The following is a 22,415-nucleotide window of genomic DNA, read 5'->3' as shown; positions in this document are numbered from 1 at the left end:
ATCGAATTTTCTTTTATCTTAAAACTAATAAAAAAACAATAGATACGTAATGAGTGACGGCGCGACTCAACTGCAATGAGCGAAAACTATCGGTCTTTCTCCATTTATCTCAAGGAACAGTTAATCCAGCTTTATCGAGGGGAAGAAGGTCAATGTTAGAGATCTCGCACGGTAAACGAGCGACGAACGCTAAAACGCGCGTTCTTGCGGTTTTATCGCACTCCAGACCAATAAATAAGAAGCGATGCGTTGAGAAAAATCTGGATTCCCGAAAAAATCAATGCAACGGCTTTGAAATGTGACAGCGCAGATTGACAGAAGCCTCGTTTCAATTAGCAGCGTAAATTATAGACACGTGAGTACAGAAGGAATTTTGTAGGCTTGACAAAACGCAAGAAATGTTTCCTTTTTCACATCGTTGCCCGACTGTTTGCAGGATATGCCGAAATGTCAGGTTATGTCACGACTGTAAACACATAATTAAACTACGCTAGAAAAATACGATATCGATGAGGCGGCGCGATATGAAGACTGATGAGATATTAAAGTTGGATGACAAGCTCGAACGCGAAAATGCGACGCCGAAGAAAGAAGACAAGAGGACGAAGAGCAGGAAGCGGAAAGGCCACAAGAAGAATGAGCACACCGCCGCCAGTGAACGAAAGCTGCGCAACAACGTGAAGCCCAAAATTAAAACTGAAATTGAATCTCACGAAGAGAATACGGATTCGATAGAGCTGTTGTATCTCTCGAAGGACCCCATAGCCTCTAACGTTTCCTGCGAGATAGAAGTGGGACCGTCTGTGTCAAATGAGGATGACAATTATATCCTGATGCCCCGGCTAGAATCTCTCAAGGACACAGAAGTCAGTATGGATGAATTACTAGAGCGGAGTATGCAAGAGATTGCCAATAATCAAATGAATGGTAGGTGGAAGCAGTTACAGCACGATTACAAGATGATAATCCTGCGAAAGTACGCGGCTAACGCTAATCAGTCACCAGGGGATGAGACCAGCCAGAGCACGTCGAACGAGGAGAGCGAGCATATACCGAAAATCGAGACCATCACGTGTGAAGATTCGGAAGCGATCAAAAGGGACGACAAGTGGATGAGAAAGATGCATCCGGTGTCCCTGCTCTGTACAAACAAAAAACTAAATCCGCTGTCTCTGCATTATACGAACAGGAAAAAGCCCTACTTGAAGTGTCCCGCGTGCGGTGCAACCTTCTTCAATCCGAATCCGTATCAGACACACCTAATCTCCCACGTGCATCAGACCGAGGAGAGTTACATGTGTAATTTTTGTAATTATTCGAACGAGGAGCTGGGAATGTTATTCGCCCACTTAACTAAGCATCAGAACCAGTGCGAAACCTGCAATGGCAGCCTGTTGCGCAAGTATAATTATGAGATGCATTACCGCTCGTCGCTCCATTTGTTCTGGGACGAGCGTACGTTGAAGCGTGACCACCACGGGATGTTCATCTGTTCAATTTGCGAGTTATCGTTCGACCTGCCCGCGCAGCTGGAGAAACACTCGTTCAAGCATACCTGCAGGAAACAAAAGTCCTACCAGTGCAACGAGTGTAACGGCATATATGAAAAGCTGGAGACTCTGAAAAACCACATATGCCTCAAGTGTCCTATCTGTGGGGAGGTCTACGAGACTCTGCATCGGCTTAAGGTGCACGCGAAATGGACGAAGCACAATTTGAAGTGCCCGATTTGTTCTTACGAGTTCATCCTCTCCTTGGACCACGAGAAGCACATGGCGCTACACAGGAAGGTCTATGAACCAATGAAGGGGCATACACACTGCTTGCGGGCGGCCGACGGTAAGACTTATCAGTGCAATCTTTGTGACAAGATATTCTATGCCTTATCCACTCTCTTGAGGCACCTCACGGAAGAGCATGACGTAGGAAGAGTAAAAGTGGAAGAGACAATTATAGAGGACAATTACGAACTGAAGGGAGACGCGATCAATATCGTTGTAGTTCCCGAGTTTAAAGACTCCGGCAGCTATTTCGGCAACGAGACCGTGCCACAGGAAACCGATCTCTACGACTCACTAGACCCACTATCCCACTATCATAAGAACGATCTATCGTAAAAAGAGAACGAAATTTTCCACTTGAACTCAAACCGCAGAAAAAAAATAGAAGATCTCTTCTGGTGTGAACAGCTGTTAGTTTTTATTATCAACCATCCTTCTCGAACGTTCTTGATACTCAATACTGATACCGATACTCAAAGACTAACAAACTAAAAACTGATACAACTATAAGTGCCGTTTACAAATTGTAGATATAATTTATGCTCTATTTTTTAAAACTCCGTCTGTTCGCTTCGAAATTTTAATTTACAGAATAATTGCGTTGCTTGTTTACATTGAACATTAGTGTCCTGAAGAATAAAGATTTCTTTAAAGTTCTTTGTTGTCCATTTTATGTTAAGTTTTCTTGCGACAATAACGTTTCTTCGCTACAGGCTCCGAATACAGAGAACAAATGAAATTTTTTAATACATTCCGCTATCGCACGCGGCGCTCACTTTATATGGATAACTCTCGTTCGAAAAATTTGCATCACAGATGTACTGAATTTTCTCACAGTCTGTAAAGGTATATATATTGATCACATTAGCTTTAAATCTCATCGTATATGTTACTTATGTGTCACATGATGTATATTTTACACAACAGTTTTCTAATTATTCCTATGTTGGAATACATTTGAAAAGGAAAGTGATATTCCGAGCTATCAGTCCTGCTGTAGCCTGATCATAGCGACTCGCTACGATTAGCTTCGTTGATTTTAATTGATTTTATTTCATCAAGTCTGATATTCTTCCTAGTGATTTAATTAATCGCGCGCGAAACACGCATACCACTCTCGCGATGATTTACGTAGCAACATGAGAAACACGGGGTTAAACACAATGGCATTCATAACGCGTGACAAATACTCAGAAACACCTCGCAGGGTTGTATTTACGCGGGTCGTTCAAATTCACTCGTGCGTCAGGAAATATTTTGCAGCGTATAGTCTAACGTCATAGGCCTATGATATTATAATTCACATCAAGAAGTTCAGCTCTGTTACATATACAGGATGTTCCAGATCGATCGTAACACCCGTTAATGACAGATTCCTGAGATCATTTCGAAAATCTTAATACTAAATTGTCGAAATTGCAACTTTTTAAATGGGAAGTGAAACCAGATTGGTCAGCTTTAAACTTTCTATTTAAAAATTACTGCAGCCTATTAAAATTTTTGTTTCCAAAAGATCTCAGGAATCTATTAAGGGTAGCTGTGGAACACCCTGTATATATTACACACACACACACACATATATATATATATATATACATATATATATATATATATCCATTCTGAAAAATAAGTGTTCATTAACATTAATATTCTTCTCTGTATAGGTATCACTTTTGTTACGTTATATATATCAAAAGCAGCGAGTAAAAGCAGCAGTCAATTCTCGTGGTAGATCAGAATCCGCTTGATCGACGTTTGATTCGTATATAATTTAAAAAAAGCAGCGATTGCGAAAAAGCTAAAAGTCTCCATCTCACGAAAACAGAAATTACGATATTTACTGAGCACGCAATTATTGTACAATTACATCATATATCACTTACGTAGACATATAATCGTTGAACGTTCGTATGATTTTTCTCAGTATTTTACAAATGTTTCCTATAATTAGTACGCGTACACAACGCCGAGCGTTAAAAGTATACCGATAGACAATAGATGTACGCTTTTTATTATGTATAATTCGTCCGCTTTTATATTTTACTTTTTATACTCGAAATCGCCGTTCTCAGAAATATTGTAAAAATAAAATTGATTTCTCTCGAGATGCTCTTAGAGCGTTAAAATTGTGTTCGATCTCCACCGCCGAGACACGAGCGATTATCTCAAGCTTTTATCCACTGCTCCACGTATTCAAGAGCGCCCAGAAGAATCCTCTTTTCCGTCACCCTCAGTTGCACGGTCATTTTCTTCACCTGCGGTAACGTGGTCTCCAGTAATTCCAAATCCTCCTGCGGAAGAAGAAGGAGATGTTACTAATAACAGCGCGCAATCGAAAGCGGAGTAACGATGCAAAATCGGGCCTCGCTTTCACCTTCAGTGTCGTCGGATAATTCGCGATTAGAAGCTGCAGCCTGGCCAGCAAAAATTTCCTCACGTTCTCCTCGACGACCGTCTCCAGCGCGCAGTCCATATGCTTCAGGTCGAAGACCTTGTCCGAGCGTAGCCAGTGCGCCAGCTCGGTTTTTCGCATACTGAACACTCGCAGGAAGGCTAATAGCGTATCGGAGATGGGCTCCGTGCCTGGTTTCAGCAAGAATTCCCCGACCGACGGCAAATCCAATTTGCCCAAGAGCTCTATCCGCTCCTTCTGCAGGGAGTCCGCCTTGCTGATGCCGAGCCGAAGTTTAAAGCCGTCCTGCGAATCAAATCTTTGTCAGCAGTGTCGCATCGCGTCCGTCCGTTCGCTCTTAATTAACCTCGACTTGATTTCCCGACAAAAAATTAACGTCGATCTCAGTTGTAATTAGACGCCACAATTATTCTCTTACAGCCTCCACTTTGACTAAGTCTAATCTTCTCTTCGAAAATTCAAAAGCATACTTGGTCGTTATCCATTTGGACGAAGCCCGAGTGCACGAAGAAGTCGGAATTTGTCCTCGGACCGTAGCTTATAAATATTTGCTCCCCTTTCTTGAAGTCCCTCAACGCGTAGCACTCGCAGTGATCCGACGTCGAGTTGAAATCCGTCGTGATCTACAGCAATGGCAGAGAACGCATCAATATCATCCACTCGAGGCACCATTACGCGGATAAACGGCCTCATTATCCGTATATATAACTTACCCTGCCGTTCTCGTGATTGCACATATCCCACATCGGGATTAAAGCGTGGATCATGCGCGAGCCGTCCGGGCTCGGAACCAAGTTCTGCCTCGTCATCACCGTGGAAACTGCCCAACTGAAAAAATTCATCGAAATGTCATTCATCGACGCGTAGCGCTTTTCCAGTTTGAAGAACTTAAATGACAACAAAACAAATTTTTCAATATTAACACATTTTCAATCTCCAGTGTTCAAATTTTTGCTGGTAAAATTTATTAATAAAATTGATGGAGTCGGACGATTAAATCGTGCGAAATGTATCGTCGCATTAAGAATTATAAAAAAAAAACACGAATAAAGAATAGCGAGAGTCGGAACACTTGTTTTTCAAACAGCTTCGAAAAATCGTCAAAGTTATCAGATAAATATAACAAAAAGAGAAGTAAAACTGAAAGAATTGCTGACGCAAATATTGAAATTCAAGGAATTTTAATTATTAGAATATATTAGAGTACATTAGAAAATGTTAGAGAAACACGATTGAAGAAAATAAATTAAGTTTAGAAAGGACATAAATTTGAAAATAAAAAGTCAACAACAGAATCGATTAAATCGCGAAAAATTTGAGAAGTTGTTGATTGAATACCGCCGGATTCGGACGCAAAGTGAAATCCGTCGGCCGCAGAGATGCCGTTACGACAAACGCGTGTGCATCCGCGTCAACCCGCGGAGCGTGAAACGTCAGACTTTCGCCTTCGGGGCGATTGAGGAAGAACATTGTTAACTCCGCCGCGGGCGAGCGGCTGCTTTTCGGAGGCGGGCAAGAACTTGACCCAGAATTCCGGAAATGAACGTAAAAGAAGATTCATTGCCGCAGTTATTACCGCGCGGGCGTCCGCGGACTTTCTCTCTCTCTTCGCGTCCGGAGAAACGCGCGCTTCTCACTGCCGAACGCGTCTCGTCGTCCACGTGAGAGATCGCGTGTTACTCTCGTTCGCCGAGATTTCATCGTCCGTGTAGGAAACCCGCGTGCACGCCGTCGACCATTGTGCCGAGTTGCGTGATCGAGCTCTTCCTCTTAAAACAAATTAATTCCAGTAAAACCGTGCCAGGCTAATGACGCCTGATCGCTCATTGTTCGCGAGACATAGGCTCTTATATTTTTTTTCTTTTTTTTTTTTTTGCCGTTTAACTTATTTTAGGCGATCTAGTTCTCGAGAACAAAATTGGAGAACTTGTTTTCGAATCGTGACGAATTTACATTTAAGAAAAAAAAAATGAAACAAAAGGAAAGGAGATCAATTCTGCGTCGAATTGTAATATTGTGTGAACATAAAATAAATATAAAAACTGAGATGAAGATTATATTAGCTATAGAAAGTTTTGCAACGCACAACAACATCTACTACTTTTTCTCACATGAATTTAATTGAAGAGTAAACTTTTTCATTCGAAAGAGAATTAATTTTACGATTATACGCGTTTGATTTTCGTCTCGATTTCTCTCACGAGTTGTATATCATCTAAGATTAGGCGATAAAGATCAACGCGAAATTGATTCGTGAAAAAGTCAATGACTCCTTGCGTGAAATATTTAGATTCAATAGCAACAGACTCGCCGATTCCCGTGCGTAGTTTCTCAGTGCGATACCGCAAGCCATAATACGTTCGGTGAACCGTTATGATCTGTTACATCGCACAAAAAGTGCGAAGGGATAATCAATAGATAGATTAATCGTGCCGTAACAACAGATAGAAGTGAAATTTCAGTGAGAAGCATTCTTCGCGATAAACGTGGAAAATCGTGCATTCTTGCCGCTTTAATCATCGCCTCTCACGCTAAAAAGCATTTCACAGCCAGCTGATAACCGCGTTCATAATATAATACCTAATATTTCAGATATTACAGTTCATTTTAAAGTGAAATATATTTTACATAACTGCAGGAAATTATTCGCGCTTGCAAATAATAAAACACGGTGTAAAAAATAATTGGAATTAATAACAAAATAGTACAGAAAAAAAATGAATGAAGTCTCGCTGTTGAAACACTTCGCACTTCAGTATTGCAACAACTTTAAGGCAGAATTGCATTTTATATTATTTTTTTCTTTACAAAAAAATAGAATTAATAAGCAAATAATATTATACAGAAAAAGAATTTGATGAAACCATAAAATTTCGCTGTCGAAACATTTCGCAATTCAGTGTTGCAACAACTTTAATGCAGAGTTGCATTTTATATTATTTTTCTTTTTTCACACGGAATTATGCGGAAACGATCGAACGGCCAATAATCTTCGCGCAACTCTATTTCGCGTTGAACGCTTCCGCCTCTGACAATGAGATTCGTACGAGATTTCGTATGAGACTTCGACATTATTATTAACGTAATTCGCGGTGTGTGAAAACACTTGATACTCAATATTCGCAATCAATACACGAAATATAATGACGCGCCGACCGCGGATTCGTTACAATCGCATGAAAGTCCGAGTCCGTGTGAAAGTGCACACGCTGTATCTCATTTGCAAAGCAACGCCGGCTCTCTTGCGAGCTCCATGGTTTGCGAGCAGAGATACAGTAGCAAGGGATATCGTCGAGAGCAGCGGAGCGCGTTCCCTGGCATTTTCGCTCGTGAAAAGAGCCGCCGTTTCCTCGACAAAATATCTGCTTCGGTATCTGCATACGCGCCGCATGCTGCGAAAGCGATCACGCGTGTCTTTCGCAGCGCACGGCACCTGCGTTCAGCAGTGAAACGCCGCGGCTATATCGTTGACAGGAAAATATAAAATTAGCGAGATTTAACATGTAAATTTTCAAACTTCTTGGATTCAATTAAAAACTTTTAAATTTCCAAAAATGTATAAAACGCATATTGTTGAATCAACGTTAAACAATCATTCAAGAAAGATATTAAATAAACGAAACACAAGGATTTTGTTAAGAAAAATATCGTCTTGCATAATAATCTTAATTTATAAAGACTTAACTTATATAAGATCACTCGAGTTCTCTCTCGCAGTGGGAAATCTTTAACAAGTACAATACACATTTAATAATTCATATATGTATTAATTCTCATAATAGAACAAACGTCTGCAATGGAGTGCAATATAGTTAACCGGGACAGGAACACGCGCGGATTCCCGCATTAGAAATCTCGCGCTGCCAATGCAGCGTTTTGCAATTATCATTAATCATCGTGCGACTTCAGTACGTACGTACAGCGTCTGGATGTGTCATTTATATACCTAGATAAGGAGACAAAGATAAGAATATAAATTACTTGATTCAATAATGGTTTTCTCGGACGTCCATCGTTAACTTAAGAATACAAATATCTTCTCCTTGTAAATAAATTTCTTATTTGTAGAAATTAGATATTTCACTGAAAAGCACAATTTCTATCTATTTAAAAATTGATAAACGAGACGAACAATCGACAATAAATATTCATAAATATTCATTTTTAAGAAGATAATATAAAGATATCCCACAACAATGAGAGCTTCGCAATGTAAAGATGAATTTAAGCCCGAAATAAGGAATGTCTTAATAAGAGAAAGATTCTTCCAGTGCATTATATTTCCTCATAACGTCGGATTGGAAAGTATCGCAGATTTTACCCCGTCGCTCGCACTAATATCATCCTTGTGGGTTAAGAGAACACGAGGTTCCATTAGATGCGCGGTAACTAAGGCGATCGCTATTATTTTCAGCATGAAACGCGTTCGAGGCCGGTCGGTCCCTTCGCTACGGCACGCTCGTTTATCGCGTAGAAAGTGCGCACCGAGAAGATCTCACGATCTCCGATTCATCGCGCGACCTTCTCACATGCGCTCGAAGAGTGTGCGTCTATCTCTAGTAGTAAAACCTGTTTCAAATAACTTATAATTACAGATCTGATTTCCGCTTCATTTGCCGCGTTCTATATTTCGAACGAATGCAGATCACGTGTCGCGAGGCTTCTCTTGTTTAAAATTTTATTTTCTTAATTTATCATTAATTACGACGCCGCGCTTTAAAAAATACGTCAGATTATCCATCTTTATGCATTTGATTCTGCTGCTATAAATATTTGTAAAGAAATATATTTTTTCTTAATCGCGCGATTTATATTTTTTTATATAAAAAGAATGGTGTCTTCCGTCGCGTATTACAGATCGTCTAAAACAGACTCAAGACAATGCCGTCGCTCGTCGATGCCTATCTGCACTCCGGCGAATCGCGAGAGAACCGCATCGTCATTACCGTTCTCGTTATTGTCATTTTACTCGCTGTCCTTTTTCCGTCCGTTCATTAGCGGCGAACTCGTGACAATCGTCGGTCTCATCCTCGTTAATTTTATTAGGCTGCGTTATGTGTTACCGCGTCTTATAACTATCTATTGTGGAAATCGATACATACTTTTCGCGGGAAATAACGCATTCGCATGCGTCCTCTTTGCGGGAACAAAAGCATCTCGTTACTAATCAATGCGATATTTCTTACGTTTACATAATCCTCTTGACATTTTCTCACGTAATAATAACGTGAGATATAAAAGAAAAGTTCCTTGCTACTTTGATGTAAAAATATAAAAATAAATATGGCGAATTAAGTGCAAAACGTTAGACAGAAAAGGAGAGAATGTGATCATTATCATTGATGTGAAGACCGAATCTTTGTTGACATTAAACATATTGTTTACAGGATACGATAATGTCATAATTTTCAGGAAATTATCGCAAATTACGCTGAGCTTCTTCGTGGATAAACGTTTCACTTGAAAAAAGGAGAGAAAGGAGGAGAAATCACGACTATCATAAGCGTTATCGACGTAAATTACGCGTAAAAAGATAGTTTGCATAGTCTCGTCACGAGCTATTGTTGTTTACGCGTAAACGATTGACACAGTTTTCTATTTTATGCCCGTAATTCGCGACATATATGCTATAAAGATACATACTGCACGATGTGTGGCAAACAATGCGATTTCTTCCGCTTTTTATTTTCAGCAAAATATTCATCCTTATAATTAATATTCACGCGAAATGCGTATGTTTGGTAATATAATTTACGTAGCAATTTTTTTAACAATGTAAATAATTTGGCAACGATTGGAAAAATAATCATTAACTTACATCGTGTGCGATCCTCCACACAGTTTACAGCCATGTTTCCAAGCGTAAAAGAACATCCGCGAAGCAAACGCGGGTTTCATCGCAATTAAGGGTTCGCCGTGACAGATATATGCACGCAGTATTTGCGTTAACAGGGTTTTCGCTCCGAGTGCCTAACGACTTCCTCCTCCTTCTTTCTCATATAGTCACGACGCTACCGCGGATGTTGAACAACCAAACGTGATAAATGCGCGAATAATCGATCCTAGCAAATAAATTAGCGACATATTAATTTCTAACGACTGCATCGCGTGCACGCACAATTGCGTTTCTTCGCATACCAATAACGATTAATCGTCATATGAGAAAAAAATCCCTACGTCGTGATTTTAATGAACAAGATGTACACTGAACATTTCGCATAAAGTTTCACGACTGTGTGTCTCCGATAAAACCAGGTAATAAATTTTAAAATCAAGGATTCGCCGTGCTTTACGAAAAAAAGAATAATTTTCAATTGTTTAATATTTTATTTTGACAAAATTTCTTATCTCATTCTTTTCTCTAGTATTTATTTTACTTAATAATTTGTAGAACTGCTACTTTCTCTAGCATCACATTTTTCTTTCTTCAAAATGCTAATGACGCGCGTGTTTTTCAAGTGATGTTCAAATTTGGACAGCGATAGCCAAATACATGGCGCGTTTATCCGCCCGTCGAATCCGTCCGCGGGATTCGTCTCCGAGGAACACTCGTCCCGTCGAGAGCGGACGGCCGCGAGATAGTTAATAGTAGTAGTAGACGGACTCGGTGGAGGAGTCTCCTCTCGAGTTTCACCGACTTACTTAGGAGCGCGCGCGGAGAAAAGCGGCGTCAGTTCGCAGGGGCGATTTGCCGCGAGAGCGCAGAGAGCGCGAAAGTTTCCTACCGCGTCACAAACGAGCGAGATCGCGACTCCGGCACTCTTTCGCCAGATCGGAAAATGGAGAACGCATCCGCCGATCGCGAGGTACCCGCGTGGTAATCGGCAAGCCCGCTTCTTTGATTCGGAAATAAAAAAAAAATAGAGCGAGAGGGTTAGCAAAGGATGCGAGACAGCGGAGAGTGAAGATAAGGCAGCACTTGGCAGAGTTCAGAGTTTGTTTTGTCAAGATTGAATTAAAGTGATAAATAAATAATGGATTAAAAAATTGACAATCTAGCTGACTGGATTGATGATCAAATATTTTGGTGTGCCACAAACGCGGTGCAAAACGAGTAGAAAATCACGGTATCGTTCTGTCAATGTGTGATTCCGCAAATTTCGGTAAGCCACACTCGTCTGCATGGTTTTGGGGGAGATCTTGAGTTTGTGCAACCGGAAGAACGCGATTTTCGTTATTCTGTGCGCCGCGGTCATTTACGTGCATCTCATCGCGGGGAACGAGGAGGTGAAGTGCCGCGGAAGAGGGTCGCGGTGCCGCGAGGACGAGGAGGCGTCGAGATTGCTGATCGCGCTGCAACTATGCGGAAGGCGATCGCCGTGCTTGCGCTGATCGCGTTCGCGTGTGACATCTCGCGCGACGTTCTGGTCCACGGCAAACCCGCCAGGAAGCCGGAAGCTGCGGGACGAAATGACGGCTACGAGTATCAGGTAACCACAATGCTTTTCGCCCCGATGAGCACCGCGCTTCGAACAAGCCTGCGTCGGCACGCCTGAATATTTCAATTAAGCAAAACGCTGCTTAGGTACACAGAAATTTTATATCCGACATCCGCGCGAAATCAAAGATTAAAGAAAAATATATTATCAAAAAATAAATCAAAAACGCGTTTTTTAATTAAAAAATGTGTTACTTAATTTTTTATAGCCTGAAACCTTTTAATATTATTTAAAACTTCTAAAAAAATATTTATTGAATTTATAGTTCATATTTTTTTATTGTATTATTTTCATTTTATTTATAATCAACAATTGTTGATGTAATTAAATATATAACCAACTATTAATTTCAAATAAAAAGACTTTAAAGTTTTCTCAATAGTTTATAGAATTAATACTTATTGCAATATGCAACCTTTTTGCATATTGCAATTTTTTAGGTACAATTAAAATGCATAATTTATTAAAAAATGGTGTCAAATCATCAATTAAATTCATAGATACAATTCTTGGTTTGGCCGTGAGATAATTAACGATCGATTATCGAGCCGAAAGTTGTTCCTTTGACTGTTTTGATAACCGGTCGTTATTTTTCGCGAAAACTGGTACGTTGCGAAATTCTGACATTTCTACTACGATAACATACGTCACGCGATGTCGAAGGACTCTAAATCGTATCGGGATACGTACGCACGCATATCCTATCCGACTTCTCCATTACGAAATAATCGTGACGTTCGCGGGTGACAGGTCCAAGTTCCGCCGTAATTGCGCTCATTAAGTGTCATTAAACTCAAGTGATTCAAGTTACGGATGGAGTCAAGTACGGGCTGTTAAGATTTTTTCTTGTCTTCGGTGCAGCGATGATCAAATTTGGCAGGACGCTTTTTCACAATGCGTTACGCTTTTTACAAAAAAAAATAATCATTAATTGATATGCTTCGCGGTATTTTATAAGCTGCATTAAACATCATTCCTTATCACAATTTTACTCTCTATAAACTTTCTGTAAGCTGTTCAAATATTTTTCGCCTAATTTTTATTAACAATTAACGGATTAAAGCCAGTTTAACTTTAATAAAAATTTAATTGCACGCCGTTTTCCATCGTATCTGTTTAAAATTCCTAATAGAAATGCTTGCGAAATAAGATCCTTTTCTAAAACTTGGATTGTCGAAATTAATTTTCGAGATTCCCTACAACGCGAAATTCACTTCGAAACTACTTCAACGTGGAAACGTTCCCCGTTTCACTACCATTCTTTTCTGCTTGCGCGGTTTACAGTCCAGGGAAAGTGCGCGATTTCTGGGTAACCTTGTATATCCATTCGTGTTCTCGCAACTGCCATTATATCCTACGATATATCGAAATCAGCTGCGAGACCGCTCTGCCGGAACGCTTTTCCTCCTGCGGAATTTTTCGCCGATGCGCCTGGCCGCGAGATCTAACGCGCCCGCACGACGAGAAAACTCGCGCGCGTGCACTGCGAGAGAAAGAGAAAGCTGGCGCCGCGCGCAGAAAGTTCGAGACTTTACCAGCGTTTTGTCGCGGATTTCGTCGTCAAACCATAAGGGCTCAGTATGCGAAGAGCGAAATTCGCGGCATCCGGCGAGCGTGGCGTTCGCTAAAGAGAAAGAGAGAGAGAAAGAGAGAGAGAAAGAGAGGGGGGGGGGTTGTAGCTGAAAGCAGGAGTCACCGTTCCGAGACGAGTTTTTTTAACAAGACCAGGCACAAAAATAAATTGAATAAATGGAGCTTAAAATATATTCTAAACTCGACAAACTTGTACGGACAAGAAATGATCGGATAAATGCGCGCGAGAAATTACGCTGGAATGCTGGTGTGAAAAACAATGTATGCAAAAGAAATGCTATTACCTCAATTGTCAGATCGCGAGTGAGGTACGGCGAATCGCGTAAGGTGATTTCCGTTATTCGCGAGGGAATAATCGCAAATGATTTCCCACGTGGTTCGCGAATACGCGAGTTTGGACCGTGGAAAAATGGGAACGCACGCACGCACGCGCGCGCGGTCTTTTTCGCTGCGAGAAAGCAAAGTGAAAATCATCCGCGAAAGCATGGAACTTTGCATCAATAACATTACGAAATGCTTTAATAAGGATAATGAAGCAATTGAGATAACGCCCTCTTCGCTAGATACCACGATAATTCGCTGTTCGATCTATCGCGCGTCATTTGCGTCTAATGAGCCAATATTTTAGCGGCGTTTCGATATTAGTCACGAAACGAAATATTTTTTTTTTTTTACGTTTACGAGTAAACGAAAGCAATCTTTTCGATTATTCCAAGTGAAAATGAATCAATATGTGCAGGAATTAATTTTTTCAAATTTAATTTTATAATTTTATTTGTTATAAGTAAATGAATTTTAATTTATGTAACACAATTCCAGCGGCAAGCTAATCTAGATCAAAGAAGATTGCTCGTTTTCGCAGAAAAGAGAGCGGAAAAACGTCTTCGAGCGAAGAATCGCGCGCGCGGTTCCCTTATTTCGCACGTTCTCACGCACGCGCGTCCGGCTTGCGAAAGTAAAAGCGAGAAATCGCCGAATCTTCTTTCAACGTGCCGCTTGAAGAAGATCCTCACGAATAATCGAAAGATACGCGCGCAAGATGCAGTGCTCGCGGCGCGTGCTTCCGCAGTACATTCGTGTCATAAAACGCGTATTTTCAACAAACAAACAAAAAAAGCGGCAAATAGAAAAGCGTTCCACGAAGCATCGCTTCGATTTCTCTTCGATCTAAAAATTTTCGCTAATTGATTATCAAAGGTGCGAATAAATGGATTTATTCTTCTTTTTTTTTTTTTTTTTTTTTGTAAAACTCCAGAATTATAGCGTAGACCGAGAATGGCGTGATTTTATTGGCAAATTTGCGAACAGTGCTTCGCAATTTATATAAACATTCCGTAACGGTATCTATAAAGCGTTACGAACATTTCAATACTTGCTATCATTACAATACTTTCTATCATTATGGTCATTGGCCTTTACTGTTATTCACGACCGCACGCCTCGTTTAACAACGATTTTCCGCGTGACCCGTGACGAATCGTAATTTACCGAAGTTTAACTTCATCCCGGCGAACGATTTCAATAAATGCCGAACGCGTCGTGCTTCATTCAATTTCAGAATTCACGAAGTAACGGATTAGCTTCTCAAATGAGTCCGAAACCCTTTCCAATACAAAAAGTAACATTCCCACGATGAAACGTTATTTCAACATGATAATTAATAAAACGAAACTGATAATTTCGATAATCAGTCCTGCGAATAACATTTTTCTGCATCACATAAATATAAATTTCAATATTCAAATATTTTTCCGCCTATTTGATCGAAAAGAAATTTTATTTTTCGTTAATATTTAGAAGCTTATCACATTTGATGAAAGAATCAACGATTTTGATAAAAGAATTCTAGATTTTTTTCTTCTGCTGCGATATTGTTATCATTTTTCTGCTTCTTCATCAACACACGCGTAAACTTTCACTTGAAAAGGCGTGCGTCGACTTTTTTCATAAATAGTTAAATGAAAGGAAGTCAAATTTGTTTTGGATCAGATAAATTCGCAAGAGAACAATCTAATCGAAAGAGTCCTTTATCGTTTGATTATCGAAGAGCTCCTAGAATCATCATGAATGAATTCCTTTCAGACGGAGCTGCACGGACAGTTCGACGACGTGGAAATGTCGCGAAGGATCGCGGAGGACCGCGAGCGGTCAGGTGAGCCCGTAGGCAAGTGGAGGAGTAACGGCGAGGCACTCGAGCCGAAGTGGCGCGACGGTGATTCCGTGCCGCTGCTGCCGTTCTCTCACTACCGGTCCTACTCGAGGGACGCGGTCGACGATGTCGAGGACTTCCCCGCGACGAGTCGGCGACCGCTCAAGCATCGCTACTCGCCTAATCGGCCGAATCGCCCGCGAGAGAATCCGGGCGGACAAGCAGCTGCCGCGGACGACTACGATTACGAGGCGGCGGCGTACCTGCGGAGCCGCGACTACGGCAATCCGGACGAAAATTATGCGCGCAGGAGACGTCGTCCGTCGAAGACGCCCCGCGAGGAGACGATCGAGAGCGCGGCGAGCAGCGACGGAATGCGCGATCGCGACCGCGCGAGCGACACGCTGAACGACGAGGTGACGTCGCGGTATCGCGAGGCCTTCCAGGCGCGTCCCGACGAATACGAGCACGAGTTCAACGACGAGGAGTACCTGCGGCCGCGCCCGCGCAAGAGAAGGCCACCGCAGAACTACGAGTTCGCTCTGGCGAACGAAGCCTCCGACGAAGAGAACGAGGAACCGAGAGACCCCGCGAAACTTGCGTCGCAAAGGCAGAGCGAGGACCCGCCGACGACGACGCAGTCGTCCGACGACGGCGAGCGGAAGAACGCGCTCGAGCTGAAGTCGCTGCTGAAGATGCAGCAGCAGGAGGGCCTGAGCCTGTTGGAGATCCTGCAGCGCAAGAATCTCACCCTGAGCGACCTGCTGAAGGGCAAAGCCGACGTGATCAACGCGCTCAAGTCGCGGATGGCCGACGAGTCCGACGAATACGTCGAGGAGATGTCGAGGGTGATGTCGAACTCGCTGATGAAGCTCGCCGCGACGGCGACGCTGCCCTGGAGACCCGCGCAACAAACGTCCACGGCGCCCGGAAGCACCACGGCAAGAACAGTGGCGACTTCGAGCGGTCCGGACAACTCGATCTTTAAAACGACGGCTGTCCTGCGGAACACGTCCGAGAGTTACGACGAGATTTCCGCGAACGACGCGGCTAACGTGAAAGATGAGCCGAAGAATGTCGAAAGGAGGACGCAATCGGCGCGCGATTTCCCGCGGCTGCGCGCGACCACTCCTGCGATCGTCACGACGGTGACGATTACGACACCGGCGTCGCCGCCGGACGCGATGAGCTCCGTGGAGTATCTGTCGAACGACGACGGCAACGCCGAGTCGACGGGCGACCGCGCGACGAAGCTCGGCGCTCTCGACGAGGACGAGATCATGGAGTTCTCGGACTTCACGGACTTCACGAAGAAGGGCAAGAGCCCGACGGCGTCGAGCTGGTCGGAGGAGCCGCCGGGCGAAACGGTCGGCCCGCGCGACACCGAGTCCACTCTCAGCATCGAGCGGATCCTCAATCCCACGGTGCGGGTCGAGCTGACGAAAGACCGTGAGAACGCTGAAGGAGCGAACGGAAAGGTCATTCGGAATGGCGATCGATCGGTTCCCACCGGCGAGCCCTCCGCGGAGGATTACAACGGCTTCGTCGAGGCCGAGTATCAGAACGACGCTCCTCCGGTCGACCATCCCGCGGACGACGCTGGACGCGACGCGATGGCGGCCGACTCGAGAGCGAGCGAGAGCCACGCGAGCTCGGCTGACGATAGAAAGGAGATGCCGCGCGAGAAAAATCACTCGAGCGAGTATCATCGGGTGGAGCAATCGGCGAGGGAGAAGCCGCGAAGCCGCGAGGAGCACGCGAGCAGCAGCAGCAGCAGACGCTACGAGGACGTCGTCTCCGAGATCGAGCCGGAGGCGCGCGCGGAGATCTTCGAGCTGTTCGCGTCCGGCTCGGCCGGCAGGCGGCTGGAGCGGCTGCTGAAATCGCGGAACATGAGCGTGGAGGAGCTGATCGCGCTGCGCCAGCGCGGCTCCAGCAGGGTGCATTTGACGGAGGTGTCGCGGCTCAAGGCGTCCAGAAATCCGCCGATCTTGGAAGCCTCAAATACGAACAAGGGTGAAGTACCGTTCCCGAAGGACTCTCACGAGCATTTCGGCGCGCGTATAAAAGCCCTGGAGAAGGATAGCGCGAAGCAGGAAGTGGAAAGGCCGACGAACCAGTTCAGGGACATCATGAGCTACCTGCACAATCCGTTCCTCGACAAGGACGAGGCAAATATATCGCGACTCCTCGACCTCGCTGAGCGCGACAGGGACGCGTCGATCGGCACGGCGTCCTCTGAAAATAAGTACAGGCCGGAAAATTCCGATCGAACGATCGTCAATTTGCTGACGCCGTTCGGCGCGTTCGCGAAGGACCTGCAACAGCAGTTCGAGACCGAGGAGGAGATGAAAAGCGAGGAGTCAAAGGCGAGCCTTCCGACTGGCGACGACAACACGAGCACGATGCTGATCGGGGAGAGGAAGACCGTTCCGCCGGAAGACCGCTCCAGCGAGCTTCGCGCCGGCTACGTGGAGGAGATTGCGAGAGAGGCGCCGACCACGATCGAGATAAGAACGATTGGCGACGAGACGGCGAGCCGCGCGGACGCCGAGGACGAGCGGAAGGCGCTGTCGAGGATGAGGCCGAGCATAATAGCGAGCGGCGCGATACTGGGCGTGACGGTCGTCGTGTTCCTCGCGATCTTCATCGTCTGCCGGATCCGGCAGAAGCAGCGTTACACGTACAGGAACACATTCTCGCGCGCGGTCTTCCAGGGCCCGGTGATGGCGGCGAGGAAGCTGTCCAACTCGAGCAGCCTGAGCACCGTGATGGTGAACGTCGTCGCGACGTCGACGGCGAAGAGACCCGAGCGCATGGAGACGCAGGAGGTCGCGGAGGAGTTTGACGGCAAGTGCGACATGGACAATGACTCGCTGGACGCGAACGACAGCTGGGAGACGATACCCGATTACGCGAAATAACTACGCGCAATCGTACGATTAGCCTATCAGTCGCGGTCAAGTTGATGCAAAAGATTCGTTTCGAGATCGTATTTTAATCGCGCTAATTTTGTTCGGCAATTTTCACTTCCAACGAAATATCCCCTTTCCGTCAATCGCTCTTTAGTCGTCTTGAAATATATTCGACATTTAAAATCAAGAGACACGGTAGTGTCTCGCGCCAAGTTCACGCGCAGCGCAAGACCGACCGTGTATCTTTACGCGAAACAGAAGGTTCAGATGAGCCGAGATTATCGGATCTCAATAACGGCTGAGCCGATTGAGTTGCTAATAGGCTCAATCGAAAGCGCATACCCAAATTACATAAGAAAAATATGCTTGTTTTTGCTCTGTGTGCTTTATAAATCAAGATATATGCATCCAAAGTCGAGAAATCTAAATGAGATTTAACTTGAGAAGTCTAATGAAAAACTGACAAATCTTTTGCATCGATTTAATGGGAAACTATCAGTATTTTCACGCACGATTATCAAAACTATATCCCGAAGGCTGATTGAGTGTTCCTTGCAAAGCACTTTAGAGCACCACATCGAACGTTTTAGTTACTTGGTCGCGTTATTTGACCGAAAAAGAGAGAATAAACTAAGAAAATAAGTTCCATACGTGTACATACATATTCTTCTAAATTATAATCGGCCGATATACGGAAAAAAAAATATGAGAAAAAAGTTGTAATATGTAATTAACTTGACAATTCTCTGAACGAGATTTATCATTTCGATATTCTATCGCTGACGATCAACTAATTTCATCATTAGATTATACCCATAAGCTATTCTGCTTTCGTGTAGAGTAAGATGTATTTATTTATAGATTTATATGTATCTTGTAAGCTGTATTTTATATATAAAATTGTAAATTTTATCCCCCTCAGTCTTTAGTTGGCCACTTGTTTTCATTATAATTTGACAATGCCATTCTAATTACTCACCAATATCGTTCGTAGGTGAAAATGTCCTTAAGCATTGCAGATACCGGTTCATTATTGTTCTGAAATATTTTGCTGAAGTAAGCATACTGCCTGGCGATATTCCGACACTGCTTCAATGCAGGCTCTGCACATACATGAAATAAATCTAAGAATACGAAAGCACTCTCGCATATTATTGAAATCATATTTTTCAGGTTATTTACTAAGCATGAATGGTGCATCAACAGACAGAAACTTTCTAAAAAAAAATTGTGTAAAACAGGTTTTGTAAAAGTAAAGTGAAAATGTATGAAAACTACGAATACGCGAAATAGGTTTGTAGAAATGAGGTAAAAAAAAAGGTGCAAAAGGTTCGTGTAAAAGAAATCTCTGTGTGTACCTAACGTAGGACTGCCTTTCAGCTCGATCATGTCATTGGCTTTCATATATAAAACCGTGTTGTAACTATTCGGAAGCATATCCAGATAAGGCTTCCACGTAGAATTCTTCTTGTATCTCTCCACGAGTAGCGCTATCGCCAGTGCCACTTGCGGCATGTGCTGGACCAACGGATCATTTTGCAGAGCGGTTAATTCCGGCGCCGCCGTATACGTGCTGAAAATCAGGGCCCTCGGTATCTCCAGGATCAATTGATTCTCGGCGAAGTCGGCCTCTGCCTTCAGTCCCAGATCGTATCCCGGATACTCGGCGATGCTCACGCCGTCCATACGCGCCCCATTCTCCGTCAGCCAATTCGTGAATTGTCCAATCACCTGGGATCGCTGGGACGATTCCGTCTTCATCTCTTCCAAACGTTTAACCTTCAGCAGAACTTCCGATATATCCAAGTAGTTGTTCCATAATTGCGTCATATACGCCGGATTGCTAGTCACTGCAAACGCACCAGAATAGCATGTGAAAGCAAACAAATCTCTTAAAACAATAACAAGGCCAAGTTTCAGCAGTAATATGTGCGAAGACAAAGTAGAGAATGATTATGATTTCATAACGGAAGATAAAATGTAAGAATCTTTGATACCTCTGACATTTCTACACAGCAATAATCAATGCTATTTCTTAATCAAAGATGCGTTGCATAATAAATTTTTAAAAATTTACAATCTTTTATAAGACTTAAAAACTTTTCCAGAAGAATCAAGTCTGAATTCTAATTGTTTTCAACTATAAAAATTAATTCTTCCATGAAGAAATTTCGATCTTGTTATGCAGCATTATTCATGTTTTAATAATATCTTGTTTCAACGAAACAGTGACATTATTATTTCTTATCGCATTAAGTCATAAAAATGTATATCAAGATTTCTTGTACTTTAGTTTGTTAGTTGTTACATATTTATCATTCTATACTTTGTGATGCACATATTATTACAGTGCATATATATAGACACATATTTATTCCATCTTTCTTAATTTTAACAAAAGGATTTCAAGGATTCTCTGTAACTTAAAAATTCATATATTACTGACGTCAATAAAGCTTCCTCGCACGTTGCGATGCGAGCGTCAAAAACAAAGAGAACGCTTCGACTCGCTCGGAGAAGGAAATCGCACAAGCGCGGAAAGATACTCACGATGAAAAAGTTTCTCGCACAGGACATCGAGTTCGTTCCTCGCTCCTCGTGAGAGGATACGTGCCGCAGAGGATGCCTGCTTCTGCTGCGCCGATGGGCCGTGTTGTTTACCTTTGCACGACGCCTGAGCTTTCTTCCTGCCCATTTTTGTCTACTATCTCACGGCGCTCTCGTGACTCCCCGTCGCATTCAAATACATCATAATGCGTAACGCGCGGCGGCTACGACTGGCAAGAATAAACACACTGTACGCCGCAACGAAAATAGCAGCGTATCGGCCGCGCGTTCACGTCGTTGCGGTTCTGTCGAAACACGGGCAACATAACCTCGAAAGCGCCGCGCGCAAGAGCCGAGGCCGCCTGTCTGTATGTATATGCATCTCGCGACTCCCGTCTGCTCACCCCGCGCCACGTTCTATTGATTTTCAATTTCAGCCAGGGGTCACCTACTTTTGCAACTACTTCCTTCAACCCTACCGCTGGATCGCACTCGATCATCCCGAATCTTTCGAATCACAATCGGCGAACGATCCTGAAACAATACCATCACTGCAAATGAGCACCTGTATTATGTAAATGATTATCAATTGGGCAACGATAAGATTAATCGATACAAGGTAAATGTCACAGTAGTCGGACGTTCAAGGTAATTATTATTCAAAATATATAATTTTTTCTATTAAAATAATATTTTTCTCATCATTTTTTTGTGTCCATAATAAATATTAAAGTATACTTAATAGAAATAAATTCAAAATAACAATTATTAATTAATAGTCGATTAAATATTTGTAAAAAATGTCGCATATACATAAATATCAATATCAGGGCATAATATAAAATACATGCAAAAAATAATTTTTCAACCAGAAATTCCAAAATTTGTTTCCAACATTCTGATAAAAAATTCTGTAATAAAAATTGGCTATTAGACGAATGCTAGGGATGTGCTCATATTTATATATTATTTCAGTGAAACTTGATCGTTCAAGTTATCAAGTTAATTTAAAATTGCATCTATTGACAAATTTGTCCGAAATGGATTCACATTAGTTTGATAAATTTATTAAGACGATATAATATAAAAATATGCGAGAGATAACTAAATGAAAAATGTTAAAAACTAGGGTAACTAATCAATTAAACTAATGTAAGGATTCAAAATCTTAATATCATACACATTAAAGAAGATCAAGTTTGCGACCGAAACGTATGTCAACTGAAATAAATATACAAATATGTATGCGAAAACCAGCATTAGCACTTCCACTGTAGAATTTAATCAAAAATGCTTCTTTTCTATAAAATATCATTTGCTCTTAGTAAAATTATTAATAATAGATCTATGTGTCTCGCATTATATAATCTCATATCGACTCGTTGTATAAATTACGTAATTAAATATTACGCAACGGTTCTTAATTCCTCTTGTACGCAAATTTAATTTACTAGTTTTTTTTTTTTTAATATTTCTCGTAATTTCTGAACATTTTCACGTTTTGCGACTTTGTTTATTTTCAGCGGGATAACAGCGGCAATGCAAATTTTCAGATTTCTTCGTCGCAAATTAGCGCCC

At 42.6% G+C, this 22,415-nt stretch overlaps 3 protein-coding genes across 3 annotated transcripts; 2 read left to right on the top strand and 1 right to left on the bottom strand.

The window, feature by feature from the left end:
- The first annotated feature begins 195 nt into the window (after positions 1–195).
- LOC105673978 (oocyte zinc finger protein XlCOF28-like) lies at positions 196–2,438 on the top strand. Its single transcript, XM_012369998.2, has 2 exons — positions 196–355; positions 437–2,438. Exon 2 carries the CDS (start codon positions 510–512, stop codon positions 2,115–2,117), a length of 1,608 nt encoding a protein of 535 aa, XP_012225421.1. The 5' UTR covers positions 196–355; positions 437–509; the 3' UTR covers positions 2,118–2,438.
- On the bottom strand, positions 2,175–21,463 carry Setd3 (SET domain containing 3). The gene is made up of 7 exons (XM_012369967.2): positions 20,841–21,463; positions 19,649–20,140; positions 19,270–19,393; positions 4,908–5,022; positions 4,665–4,817; positions 4,156–4,479; positions 2,175–4,072 (listed from the first exon to the last, which is right to left on the bottom strand). The coding sequence occupies exons 1-7, from the start codon at positions 20,983–20,985 to the stop codon at positions 3,947–3,949; spliced, it is 1,479 nt and encodes a 492-aa protein (XP_012225390.1). The 5' UTR covers positions 20,986–21,463; the 3' UTR covers positions 2,175–3,946.
- On the top strand, positions 10,862–20,140 carry LOC105673957 (uncharacterized). The gene is made up of 2 exons (XM_012369966.2): positions 10,862–11,624; positions 15,309–20,140. The coding sequence occupies exons 1-2, from the start codon at positions 11,496–11,498 to the stop codon at positions 18,297–18,299; spliced, it is 3,120 nt and encodes a 1,039-aa protein (XP_012225389.1). The 5' UTR covers positions 10,862–11,495; the 3' UTR covers positions 18,300–20,140.
- Positions 21,464–22,415: the final 952 nt, after the last annotated feature.

The sequence above is a fragment of the Linepithema humile genome, chromosome 2, assembly GCF_040581485.1.
Source record: "Linepithema humile isolate Giens D197 chromosome 2, Lhum_UNIL_v1.0, whole genome shotgun sequence".
Classification (NCBI taxonomy): domain Eukaryota; kingdom Metazoa; phylum Arthropoda; class Insecta; order Hymenoptera; family Formicidae; genus Linepithema; species Linepithema humile.
The sequence above is the reverse complement of the archived record's forward strand: the minus strand, read 5'-3'. Positions and strand labels throughout refer to the sequence as shown.